Source organism: Mesitornis unicolor, unplaced genomic scaffold (genome assembly GCF_000695765.1).
Source record: "Mesitornis unicolor isolate BGI_N332 unplaced genomic scaffold, ASM69576v1 scaffold16416, whole genome shotgun sequence".
In the NCBI taxonomy this organism is placed as follows: domain Eukaryota; kingdom Metazoa; phylum Chordata; class Aves; order Mesitornithiformes; family Mesitornithidae; genus Mesitornis; species Mesitornis unicolor.
This window is the reverse complement of record NW_010189188.1, coordinates 19,317-33,443: the sequence shown is the minus strand read 5'-3', so window position 1 is coordinate 33,443 and position 14,127 is coordinate 19,317. Positions and strand designations below refer to the sequence as shown.

Here is a 14,127-nt window from a genome sequence, read left to right as displayed (position 1 = left end):
TCAAACCTATCTTTTTAACTAATTTAATAGCCATAAAGATACCTTAAACTTCACCTATGGAGACATTTTATAAGGTAATACCTAATTTAAAAAATTTCTTCTCTGTGTTTATCTAAACACTTCTATCATTATCCTCTCTTCAATCTTTTTATATATTTAGAAAAAAAATGACCTGTATTTCAGGACCTTTTAATGACTGAAAGCCCTCCCTGGTGAGGACAATCATCCTCATCAGGATGCCTCTAAGAGCACATAAGCAGCCAGTAGGGATAGGCTTTTGAGAGTCCCGAATTGGGCAGTAACTACAGCCATCAGCTGGCAACACTGTTTAAAGTAATCATCAGTAATTACTACATTCTGAAGGAAAAAGCAGAAATAAGTATTGATTGATAAGGACAAGCCAAAGAAGAACACATGAAAAGGCAGAAGACAGATCTTCTGCAAGATGATCGAGAAGTTACATTTGGCATCTAAACCAGACTTACAGGATGCCACAGACCTTTTCCTCAATAAAACCCTCCAGTTTTCTTTCAGAAAAGAATGCTATTAAACAGATGACTTTTTTAATGCTTAGAAGGCCTTCAGCAATAATATTTGAAGACAGACCATCTTCATCAACCATAAGTTCTCTCCTCTGTCTCAATTCCTACCATGATTTTGATGTGTATACTGTGAGCATTTCAAGCTTTTTAGGTTTCTGGAAGATGTTAGGAGTCCTGCCAACTCATTTTTCACATTCTCTAGAATGGCTGACAAACTTCTACTGCAGACACAAGCAGCAGTGGCAGCTCCTCCGACAGCACAGCACAGACATTTTTGTGTCTACATAGACAACGCTCTCCAGAACAGTTTGCCACAGAGCCGAAAATCAGTTGTACTGCTACAGTGGGGTTGGCAGGGATGGAAATACATACACACCGATTTTTTTCAGTTACTTTTTCTAGTTGCCTCTCAATATTCAATTTAACACAGCTCAAAGAAATTAAAAGTGAAATAATTTTCACTCATCCTTTAAAACAAACAAACCACCACAAAACACAAAACCAGCCACAAACCAAACGCATGTCCCTTATTTTTTTCTTCAAAAAGGGTGACTACCTAGCATCAATCCAGTCCTTAATTTTATAACTTTAGGAGTAAAAACAAATGGTAAGTCTGCATCTAGAGCAAATATTCTCAAAAAATGTTACATTTTAACATATTATTTTGTTGGCCTTTGAAAAAGGTCTTCGATTTTACTCTTATCATCAATGGCATGGCAGCAGAATTTGTATCCAAGACCACTTGGCAAAATGGTCTTGACAGATTCTCCAGTTCTGCTGGGAGAAGGAAAAGGGTTTTTAAGGATGGGTGACAAAGAAAAAGCTCAACTGAAGTGTTGCCAAGGTAGATAACACTAATTATTAAGCACGTTCCTGGTAGAGACAGTTAGGAATTTAACTGTCAAGATCACTTTTTGAAAAAGATAAGCACGTAAAGCATGTGGGATGCGCAATGTGGCATTCCTTGTAGTACTTCTGAGGCTGAAAATGGATCACTCTGGCAAACACTCAAGGAAATAAAGTACTATTTGCCTTCTAACACACTGCACAAGCGAAGTTATTTACAGGTGCTGCCATGAATGCTTTGTAATCTAAAAAGACAATTTAAAGGGAAAACTATTAACATTTCTTGCCTTTTCATATTGACTACTTCTCCCTTGCTTCTGGTCTTTTCTGGGTTTAGTTCACTATTTATTTAATTCCCTCTTAACATATCGAAAGAATTTCAGTAGACTTCATAGAAAAGAAGAAAATAGAAGCCACACAAGGAAGAAAAAAAAAAAATCAAAGAAATTAAGAGTTCAACACATGGTCAGACAAGTTAAGTTTACTGTTCTATTGAATTACCTCAAGTAAGCCTGTGCATACTTTAAGATGCCTGTTTTGAGATATTAGCATCAGCCACTTTCATTCAGGTTTCCATCAGTACGGCTTTTATTCTGGCCAAGTGCGAAGGATGACAAACTGAAGTGAGCCAGAGCAGCTTACACGACGTCAGGGACTACTAACAATGGTAGACTGATGTTTGATAGCACATCACGTTATGCCTGACTTTTTCTCACCGTTCTGCCAGCACTATTACTTATTAGCCTTACTACTCAGGACTGCACACTGTATCTGCAATTGTCTTGGGAAAAATATTTACCTTGATTTTAAGGGGTAACAGCACTGAATTAACCGAGCTGATTGAACTTTCTGTTCCCAACACACACAGAGATGTCTCCTTTGATAAATTACTCAGATTAAGCTCCTCAGGTCTTCAACCTAGCGTTACTCAACACAACTGTTCATACACCAAGCCATGCTAGCTGTACCGCTATTTTCTAGAACACAGTCACGCACAGGAGCACTCCACATCCTCTCATGTGCACACCCTTCCTTCTGGCTGTACTAAAAATACACAGCTTGCCTGTTTCACTTGCTACAAACACCGTTGTTGTATCTACAATAATCTCTCTCTGCCTGATCATTTCCAAACCTGAGCTAGGAACAAATCTATGCTCCTTCTACTCCATCAAACATACTCTTTTGGGCCTCAAGGAATGCAGATAGATAAGGATTCACTGCTCATCATTATACCAACACCTGCCATTATGCCAACTTTGGTGGCCAGTCTGATTTTTTAGTTCCCCTTTTCCACAGTCAATACAGCTTAATGGCTATGTCAGCTAAGACAGATGTAATTTATGGTGAACCTTATACTTAACCCCATTGCACTTTTGTGCTCAGTGGACACAAATGGAAAAATTCTCACTCTGAATTTATTATACCTTTCCAACGTGACATTAGTAGCCACAGAAAGTGGTTAGATGTGAGCTTTAAATCTTAAATAAGCACTACAAAGATATTAAAATGAAACAAAAATACTAGAAGATTCTTTCTGTTAGTTGGAAAAAGGTTAAGAAATTAAAGGTAAAAGTACTCAGAATATGGTCTAAAGTTATAAAACTATTTCAGTTAAAAAGCAAGCTATAAACTAGCATCCTATCCAAAGGGCCAATATGATTAGAACAGAAGTAGAAGAAAATGCAAAAACTCAAATACCTTATCCTATTAAAATGCTCGGTCAGTAACTCTAAATCCACTATAAAACACAATTGTTTCAATGCTATAGCAAATCTAACAGGATGCAAAATTTTCAACTCAAAATCAGTTTATTAAACACTAATCAGAAAAACAGTACAGTCAAATCAAGTCGAACACAGGTGACACAATGAAACAGTAAATGCTTAACAAGTGAGAAAATACAAACAAATATTCTGCATAGTCTTGCTTTTGTTTCTTGTATTCCAAGGCTTTACCTAATAAATTTCCATTTGGTCCTGGTACAAAAGTACCTGACTCCTTGAAGGACACAGCTAAAACATTTCCAGTGGGAAAAAGTGACTGATCTATACTGAGCATTTAGTCTTTCATTGTCAACAGAAAAATTACTTATGTGCTGGTTATTTACTGAATTTCAGAGAGCATCTTATGAAAAGTCTACTGCGTTTCTTCAGGTACACTACTGTATTAAAAAAAATCCAAGTACAAAAATAAAGCATTCCAAAGCTGCAAAAATATCTCAGTTAATACCAACTTAACCTTACTGTAGTTTCTAGTAAGTAAAGTTAGCACTTTCCTTAACCCACTTCAGAAAAAAAGTTAAAGAGCTATCAGATGAAAGGCCAGAACTGTCCAAAACCCAGTCAAGCACACATTTCCTAGATAATTTCCCAGAATTCTTTTTTTGTCACACATAACTTATATGCCCACTTCTCCACTGCGGCCCAAGAGATTCCAGTAGGACCCAGCAAGTTTTCTGAACAAAGTCAGACTTCTTTGCTTTTTAAACATTTAAGTGTCACAACACATGCAAAGTTTGAAGTTTGTCCTCAGTTTGTCTGTTGTTTTTGCTTTGTGGTTGTTTGGTTTTTTTTTTAAGGGAGGAGGGAGTGTTGGGTTTTTGTTTGTTTACAAAACATCATTAAGGAAAGAGAGCCATGCCTTGGGCTCTTCAGGCACCAGAATTTCTGAACATAGCTGCATCAAAAATGTACCAGTGTGCTTTCAATCACACCAAGTCAACATTTCTGAAATATGACAGAACAAATTATAAATCAGCAGTCATAACTTCTTCCCTCACACTCAGGGCAACGCATTAGTTTGAGCTGTTAGCACAGCATTATACTACTAAAACCTTCCAAAGGCTGTATGTATCTTTTCTATTAAGTTGTACTGGTATTGACTGTATACAAAAAACTTGCGTATAAATTCATGTGACATTAAAGCTTCATATTATTATGACCACTGATACTTTTGTTTATGGCAAGTGAATCAAAGCAACGAAACTCTACTGAATTCTCTGGTTATTAAAAATTGTTTGCTAAAAAACACCCAAGCAACAGGAATACATTTACTACAGCCATTCACTCAATGAAATCTAAATATCTGAATACGTACAACCAGTCAACCACAATTACAAGAAATAAATAAGCCACTATTAAGTCTTACCTTATGTGCTGGCACTAGATTAACTAACACTGTATCCAAAAGTTCCTGCGACACAGTATCTCCCTCACAAATGATAGAGCTCATGAGATCAACCATGTGCATGTGTACTTTTTGGTTATGACCGTTGCTGAAATTAAAAACAAGATTTCTTAGTGTACTATTCATATAAAGTACAACTTCCACTCAGAGTATTCCTTATGGTGATGCTAAACAACAAGGAATATAATAATAAAGTCACAAGTTTTCTTAGAAGTCAAAATACTTAAGTTTCTCAGATGCATACACCACTTTCCAAAATATTCTTGAATCTTACGCCCTCTTCATTTACTACTGCAGTAAATGAGTAAGAGGTATCTGTCCCTACCACAAAAAGACAGCACATTAGAACATTCCTCCCCTTTACTCAACACTGGTGTGACTTCATCTGGAGAATTGGTTCCAGATCTGGACTTCCCAGCACAAGAGAGACAGACATCCCGGAGTCAGTCCAGCAAAGGGCCACAAGCACGAGTAAAGGACTGGAGCAGCTCTCACATAAGGAGAGGCTGAGGGAGCTGACATCTTTTTTTAGCCTCAAGAAGAGATGGCTTAGGGAGGAACTTACTGTTATGTTTAAATATCTGATGTCAGGAGTAAAGATGTCTCATCTTAGAGGTGTCCAGTGACAGGACAAGAGGTCATGGGCACAAGGTGAAATACAGGATATATTGTATAAACACAGGAAAGAGAAACTTTTTAAATGTAAGGGTGATTGAGCACTGGAAGGTTGCTCAGAGCTGATACGAAGTCTCCATTCCTGGAGATGCTCAAAACCCAACTGGCTACAGCCCTGGGCAATCTGCCCAGGCTGACTCTGGTTTGAGCAAGGGGAGCAGTCTAGACCATCTCCAGCAGCACCTGCCAGTGTCTGCTATTTTCTTTCTGACTTTTTAATAGCAATAATTCTCCAAATACCTTAGAATTGCATATTGGACCATTCAATTTCCAGAAGAGAATAAAATAAACACAGTAAAAGACAATCAAAGTAAGTTTTTTTGGGGAGAAAGAATATTTGCGCTGTGTGCTGTTTAATTAAAATAGGCAAAACTTACAACTTTTTACACTTCTCCCACTACCTTTGGTTAGACTGAATTACAAAACAAAGCTAGTTAACACTAAAAGTCACACAACAGACTGAACATGTAGGTTAGAAACATCTTACCATAATAATGCAATAATATATTATAATTGAGGGTCACAAGACTTACTTTATTACTGAAAATAGTGTTCTGTACAACTGTGTAAAAATCTCATTGCTGTCTTCTAATTCAAAGCATATGTTGTAAGACTTGACCCAAGCAATGTTCTGTGTTGAACAGGAAAAATTAAAAGGAGTAGTTAATACAAGATTAAGTTGAAGAGTTACATTTAACAGTTATTTTGAAATAAGTTATAAGCTTACCTCAAGCAAATAAAAATACCGATTAAACTGGGGGCTTTTTGTATCTTCTAAACCTTTAAGTTGCCTCGTTATGAACATAAATATATCCTGAAAAGAAAAAGTGATAGTTACTTAATGTAACTGCAATGAAACTTTCGAAACTAAAATAATTACCCTTTTTAATTAGTGGTATTATACATCATACAAAATACGCAGCAATGACAGACACACTATTTCACTGTCTAAAAGAAGATGATCTACAAAAACATCACAGAGAATGTCAAGGAGTAATTTTTAAATGCTCCATGGTTCTTTAAAGAGTTGAGGGTTTCTAATGAAGCAAAAGATGTTATTTTCCAACTAAAACCACTAAATTTGACAAACAGAGCTGCATTTAGTTGACATGCTGCAGAAGTAAAAAGACTACTCAGAAGGACAATGGATTTTACATTTTTACATGATAGTACAGTTGATTTCAACAGAAGAGGGGAAAAAAAGCAGTAAGCAAATGCATTTTTCCTAGGAGTATCATTACAGGTTTACAGTGTATTGTCTGCGCACATCATGTTACCAACGCAGATCACATCTCTTGCAAAAACCAATAAACCAAGTTTCTCCTGTTTCCTTTATCAACTTTTAGCACCAAAAGACTTTTTCAGAGTCTCACACAGAATAAATTCAAGCAGGTTATAATGAACAAACAGTCAATTATGAACAGGATGGAAATACACAGGAAATTGTCTTTTTAAAATTTTTTTTTTAACATTCTGATAATTAACAGCTGGAAATTCATTACTACTGTATTAAATCAAAAGATTTAGAAATACTATCACCAGTGTTTCAACTGTACCTATAATATTTCATCTAACAATCTAAGCATAAATCAAATAAATTCCAAAAGGTGTAAAGTTGCCATAATAAATATAAGAAAACTTTACGGTAAACCCTGAAAAACCTATCTTAGAAAGAGCCTAGAAAGCTTTTCCGTAACATTTTCAAAGGATCATTCCCCCTCCTGTCCTCCCAAGAATAACAAGATGGACAAAAGATGAGAGTGGGCTTCCTTTTTCCTAAGGCCACAACCACAAAATCCAGCTTCAGTCATTAAGCTGAACACTTACTGTGGTTCTGGGTAAAAGCACGAATTACATTATGTAAGACATCATCATCTCTTGGCAAAAAAACAGAGCAAGCACGGTGCTGCCAGTCTGAAGAATCCCCCCTCAAAAACAAGTGCCTGAACCACCAGCAGTCCATCAGCCCACCCAAAATGAGTTCCATCCTCTGAAAACCTCGTACAACAGAAGGCGCTGAGAAGTTTAGAAGACACAGTCTCAGTGAAGGATAAGATTCAATTAAAGAAGAAAGGGAGCACCCAAGAGAATGACCAATGCCAAATATAAAAACTACTTCATCTTAGAACTCACGCCCTAGGTATAATTATTCTGTTATGCTTTAGTTGTACAGATGAACCTCAATCAGTTCATTTAATAAAGTATCTTCAGTTCTTATCCCACAGCTCAGGATACAACACTTATTTACAGAATGCAATTCAAAGACCTATCAAGATCAAAACTAATTTTCCTAATTTTTATAAAGAATACATCACTGTATTGTATATTACTACATACATTAATGAATAGCATAATGTACAATATGTCTAGCACCTGAGTGCTTCACAAATAATAATGGCATCATTCAAAAAAGTAATAGTTTACTCCTCATTTTATTTATTTATTCCTATTCCTGTTTTAAAGGAAGAAAGACAGACTAAACTCAAAAGTAATAACTGGTTTTTAATAACCCAGTGTTCTTTCCTTTTTTGAGCATACAGAATATACAATTTGAACAGGAATTTATAAACATAAAACAGTGTTAAACAAAATTTGGCTGCAGCAAAGAAACTGCAACACTTCCGCAAATTGGTCAATACAGTTTCACATCAGACTCCATAAAGCAAGCCTGCATTAGAGCCCAGGCCCTAAAACCAGAAGTGCCTATACTTCCACTTTTGGAAGAACACTGAATTCTTTTTGTGCACTGCTGTCTTGATACCAACTGACCACATAACGGCTTCAGAAGGCATCAGAGCCATGGCTTTCACCACAGGATGCGTTCAGGGAGTTGAACTTCTACAACCAAATACACCCTTAAACATCTCCATTTCAGCCCAGTCAGGCAGACAGTCCATTTGTCCAAGTGGTTTTCTCTGACACTTACCAGTGATCAGAACATCTCCCCCAGAAAATTAGATTTGGGCTCTAAGCTTTAGACTGAGGACTTCAGTGATAAGTTTCCAGATGCCAGAAGAACAATGCTGCTCCAGCTCCGCTTTTAGCCTATTTGTGGCATTTTCCATCCCTATTGTCAAAGCTCCTTCAACATTCAGCAAGGAACGTAAGACTGATACTGAGGATACACATGAGAGGCGTACACCTGAAATTCTGATGCCTTCTCTCAGCATCTCACTTGCACAATGCATTAAGTTATAAAGAGATTTGAAGAGTCTGAAGCAAGAGCACAACTTAAGATTTAAGGTTTCCCTCTCAAGAAAATACCCTTTTCAGTACTTCCTTTGGCCATCTTGAACTTCGGTGCTAAACATACTAGAAGAGACTCAAAGCTGCAGCATGAATATGATACTAAATACTGGGCAAAAATAGCGCCAAGTTATAACCAAAGAGGAAACATCCTTCCTCTTGCCTTTTTGGCAGAAAGTGGAGGGAACTCTTCAACATTTGTATCAGAATTTGTCCTGCAACTCCAAAAGCTGTGTTCAGCAGAAATGGGTTTGCAAAAACCCACCTCAAGAGTCCCAGGCAAAGGCCTCTATTGTTTGTCCTTTATTTCTCAAAACGTGTTTAGAAGTCTGCACCAAGAAACTGAATTCTGAGATCTGCACGTGTTACAGAAGTGAATGCTGACAGTGGGAGCTCCCAGTCTGTTCCGAGCTCTATCCAAGTAGTAGTATTATGCTTACACTGCAAGTATGAGATCAGTAATGTAAACCTTCCAATATTATATATTATAAAATTTGAAGCTTAGCAGCATTTGATAGATCAAATTCTTCAAGGAAGAATATTATCATTTGTTAGCCCAATGCAGAAAAAGAGAGAAAAAACCTTTTAAGACTAACAAGCAAAGGAAAACATATGTATAAAACTGAAGTAGAAATCAGGACACCTCAAAGCCAGACTTAAATATAACACAACAGAAAGCTCATGTTTGTCTCCATTTGAAGATGGTGTAACCAGTAAGGAAGGTAGACAGTATGTAATCAGAGGTGCAACAATTCAAAATTAAGACAATACAGCTAACAGAAATCCCTAAGTATCTCTGCAGTATGTCTGGCAAGAGAAGAAGGTACTATGGTTGAAAATGCACTGCTTGTCCTGCTTATGAAGCACTTCCAGTGCAACCACTAGATCAGCAGCTGAGAGTTTTCTTCCACTGTAACACATGTATCTTCCACCACAACCACCTTTTTATCCGACTGTGAAAGAAAAATATACCAATACACACCACAAAAAAGCCCCCCCCCGCACACTGAAATCAAGGAAACAAAAAAGTATTCATTTTTCAGTGTCATTTTCCCCTGCAAGACTTTCTATAAGACTTGGTTCATCACTTTAGATTCAGACTGTGTAAAGGAAGTAGTTTGATTTTGAGTTCAAAAGAAAGTTAGATTTCTATTTAAAAAAAAAAGTCAAAAAGCAAAAGTCAAAACTTATCTAAAATTATTTTTTTCCTGAAACAAATGGGGCAGATGCATACAGACTTTTCAAACCTGGCATTTCTCTATCAACCATCTCCATCTAGTGGGATCAGTGATGTTTGTAATTGCAGAATTTCCCCAATTCACATCAGAAATAATCATTCTCTGTTCAATAATACTTTTTCTTTGTTTCAATAGAGCCTTTATCTACAAAAATACAGTAATCATCTCTTGGTAGTTTAATTTAAAACAGCAGGGGTATTTTCCCAATTGAATGAATTAGCTATCTTGCAAGAGGTTATGATAAAAGCTATAGATATATAAATATTTCAGAAGTAACAGACTACTATCTGCAAATCCCAGTGATAGTTCAATAAAATATTTATTTTCAATATAAATCCAAAATTCTACAAGGTATTGAAAGATTTACTACGTATCACTATCTGATGAACATTTGTCCTGACCAAATACCCCCATGCCAGAATCAAGTGAAAACTTTGGACTGCTTAGGAAGGAAAGGAGGAAAACAGAAGTTCTAAACAACCACATCAATAGTTTCACTTAAAAACTTCGTGTGAAAAAAAAAAGGAGATTAATGTAATTTACCTTTAGTTTATCTGGTGAAGTGTATGGAGCTTCAGGAGCATAAATTCTGAAAATATCAGCAAGACAACATGCTACCAACAAACGTACATCCTTATCAGGATGTTTGAGGAAAAAATCTGAAGCAAGATGTAAAGCAAGATTTAGGTAGAGCTCTTTTTCTTCTTCAGAGTCCTGGTCCATATCCATGAAAGTTTTCACAACCATCTAGAAAGAGAGATGGACATCAGTACATAAAATAAAGTACTCTGTGTGACGGGGTCCTTACTGAAAAATTCCTTTTCTGGTTTTGTGCAACTTCTACAAGAAGCATTACTAGCAATGCAGTAGGACTTATCTGAGTAACCAGTGTCTTATTTCTCAGGAGACAGGAAGAACCCAGGCAAATTCTCTCTCAGTTGTCCCAATACAACAAACAGTCTCAGCAGAGGTACTGAAAGCCTGCATGTAGTACTTCACGTATCTTTTTGAGAAACTATATCATCAAGTTGGCCAACTCAAATACAAAAGCATTCACGGTTACAACCACTCACTGAAAAATCTAGAAAATAGCAAGACTTTATGCAAAATATTTATATATTATATATATTAAAGTAATTAGGAATAAATTATTTAGGAAGAAATAAAGAGTATTTAATATTTACAGTTAATTTTTCTTCTTTCAATTTCAGGTTTTTCTCTACTACTGCTCTGGGGACAAGTTTATCCCCTGTGCTGTCCTAAAGGGGAGCATGCACTTTCCACCGCAGCATACATAAATCCAGTGCAGCCCAGCATGCATGTTGTCTGACAGGACTAAAATGCCAATTAGTACCATTAAGATCCAGTAGACTAAAGTTATAGAAGGAAAAAAGGCTGGGACACCAAGTACTTAACCTAAATAGAACAAAAGCAAGAAATGCTATAATTAGTAACTCCTAGTTGGTGAGAACTCTTACATTATAAAGAGAACAAACACCTCTGTTTGTAGGAGAAAAAAGTAACTGCATTTTTGTCCAGCTTCTTATTAATCACATAATGTGAGTTATTTTGAGGAGTTCAAATCTCATTAAAATTAACAAAATTACAATAAAGTCTTAATTACACAATCCTGAGAATTCAAGTCAAAACTCCTCTCTCTTTCACTAGTGCAGGAAGAGAGAATTTTCAAGAATAATGATGTCAGTAAAGTTTCTCAAAAAAACAAACCAACCCCAAAACTGCAGCAATAAAAATAAACCCCACAACCGCAAAACACGAGAAATTATTTTACTTTGCTATGGCTTTATTTAAAAAAATACATAAATAAATAAATTACTGTAATTGGTCAGGTAGCAACAATTCCTACATTGAAGGCAAAAAAAACCCAAACAACTGCATGCATTTTCACAAGCTGAAAAAAATATGCAAGTGCTATCAAATACTTTCTTCTGTTAGGAGTCACTCATACAAAGTTATAAATATCTTCTGTTCAACTTCATAGGCTTTAGTCAGTATAATGAATTCTACCCGCCCAGTTCCCAAAGCACAGAGAGGTTACTGGGGGAGAGGGGAAAAAAATCCTTGTGCTTTGGGGTTTTATTGTTTTTCATTCATTTACCAGTAGTTCCAAATGACTTAAAGCTACTCAAGAAAAACTCCAAATTAAGCTCTTCCAGCTGTGAGAATACTTAAGGTTCCTCTCTCACATCTGTTCCCGTTTCACAGGGCAAACCCATGTTGCAGGCACAATACTAGCAGACCTGCCTTTCTGTGGGACTACGAGAATAGATAAATAACTGCAGTAACATAACTAACTCCAAATCCCTCCAACCTTCCTGGAGAGTCAGGCCAAATAAAGCGGTCAAGAAATTCAGGAGACAGAAATATGAAGTATAATCAAAGACTTTCATTACAATAGAGGCTAAAATAATGAGAATAAAGTGGGTTTTATAATCAGCTTGAAAAGCACAAATGCATAAAAGGCATGTATTCTGACACATTCATATTATTTCAAAAATTATGATACTCTATGATTTCCAGTATTTTATTTTCTAAAAAGTATTGACTTACTGTAGAAGCTGAAAGAAAATTTAAGTAGTACTTGAAATTAATATACTTCATTATCATTTGTGAGTTTTTAAACTCATTTAAATATGTTTTTGAACAAGTCACTTCAAGAAAGTGGCAGAATAGAAGGCACAACACACAAGTTTCTCCTCTGTGCATAGAAAAGGTAGAGCCCAAACAAAAAAAAGAAGTCTCTAAGGTAGAAAATACAGTAATAGGATAATTGAATTCTGCATTAAAGACACTAATTTGCAAACAGTTACTTGCTTACTAACCTTTAGCCTTCTAACCATCTCTTCTTTAGATATTTTATCAGAGATTTCTTTGACTCCTGGAGGATATGTGATTTTTCCATCGTTGGCTCTCGTCTTTGAATGAGCCATGATTTCACGATTTTAAAACTGTGGAAAGAAATTAAGAAGTCACTGTTTAGTGAGTTTGTTTACCTGTCCCACTTTCACAAACAAAATTCAACTGGAAATATACAGACAAAACCCGTACAAACAACGAAGAAACTGGACAAAAGACATGTACTCTTTTCAGTAGTCTATACTGTAGCAGACAGCAATGGTTCTAATATTCAGGTAGATTGTCCCATAATACAGTGAAACTTTAAAGAAGTACACAACAGAAAAGCTAAAATCCCTCATTCCTGAATGTACTTGATCTTCAAACTCAGAGATGCAACCAAGAATCTTATTTTACTGTACAAACTGTTACCACCACTTGGCAATAATAAATCCTACCCAGCTTGGATGTTTTCACTGAGAACAGCCATCTGAGTGGACTTTGTGTTTTCCAAATGATTAAATAGAGCACAATTTACCCAGAAGTCTAAATAGCAGTGCTGCTGAAGTATTACACACCACTAATATTAACTTGCCTATACTGCCAGACAAGCAGCAGATGAAGTAGGGACAGGAACAGAGCAAACCAAGTGGAAGTCTTTCCTCTATGCCATAAAGACAAGTTTTGAAGCAAAAGAGTACAGATAAGCAACAGCACCTTCTTCTTAAATGCCAGCTACAAAAACAACTCAGTTACTTGGTTTCTCAGTCCCTTTCAAATGATGCAAATGCAGACTGCCACCTAATCCATCCTAAGCTACGCAAAGTTCCACTGCTGTAGAGAAGGAAGCCAAATTGAAAGCTTTACTTATATAAAAGCAACTAATACAAAAGACAGTGAACCAGATGGGGATAACTAAGATATTAGAAAGAGAATGTACCAGGGCAGTTACAAGTCAAGGATGTAAAAAAAAAAAAAATCAACACCAAACAAACAAACAAAAAAAGGAAATAAAACTTCATTGCCCTTGCCTTGATATTTTTATTTATTTAAAAGTTTGAAACACTTCCTCACAGCCAGCACTTTCCTGACTTGTGACCTTCAAGTCAGGCATTTTCTTCCTCCTGACCTCCTATACAAGGAGTATCCATGTACACTTCAAACTTCTCGGAACTATAACATAAGAAATAAAAACTAACCAGAATACACAAGAAAAGACGGGCTAGAAGCAGGTTCTATAACAGGATGGTATAACCTGCCATAACTGAGATTTCACAGTTCAAGTCAAGGTCATTCTACACTTAAAGAGAACTGGAGCACAAAACGTACTCATCCACCCATCACTGACAAATATCCCAACAAGTATTGTTGGGACACTGAGGGAGGTGGTTCTGCCCCTCTACTCTGCTCTGGTGAGACCTCACCTGGAGTACTGTGTCCAGCTCTGGAGTCTCCAACACAAAAAGGACATTGAAGTGCTGGAGCATGTCCAGAGGAGGGTCACAAAGATGATCAAAGGGCTGGAGCACCTCTCCTAT

At 36.5% G+C, this 14,127-nt stretch overlaps 1 protein-coding gene across 1 annotated transcript in view; it reads right to left on the bottom strand.

Moving 5' to 3' along the window:
- The window catches only part of PDS5B (PDS5, regulator of cohesion maintenance, homolog B (S. cerevisiae)), a 53,129-nt gene extending 40,426 nt beyond the window's left edge, over positions 1–12,703 (bottom strand). Inside the window, exons 1-5 of the mRNA XM_010185988.1 lie at positions 12,577–12,703; positions 10,277–10,480; positions 5,977–6,063; positions 5,783–5,880; positions 4,536–4,662 (exon numbers count right to left, since the gene is read on the bottom strand). Coding sequence (XP_010184290.1) covers positions 4,536–4,662; positions 5,783–5,880; positions 5,977–6,063; positions 10,277–10,480; positions 12,577–12,684 — 624 coding nt within the window. The 5' untranslated portion in view covers positions 12,685–12,703. The remainder of the gene's footprint in view (positions 1–4,535; positions 4,663–5,782; positions 5,881–5,976; positions 6,064–10,276; positions 10,481–12,576) is intronic.
- Positions 12,704–14,127: the final 1,424 nt, after the last annotated feature.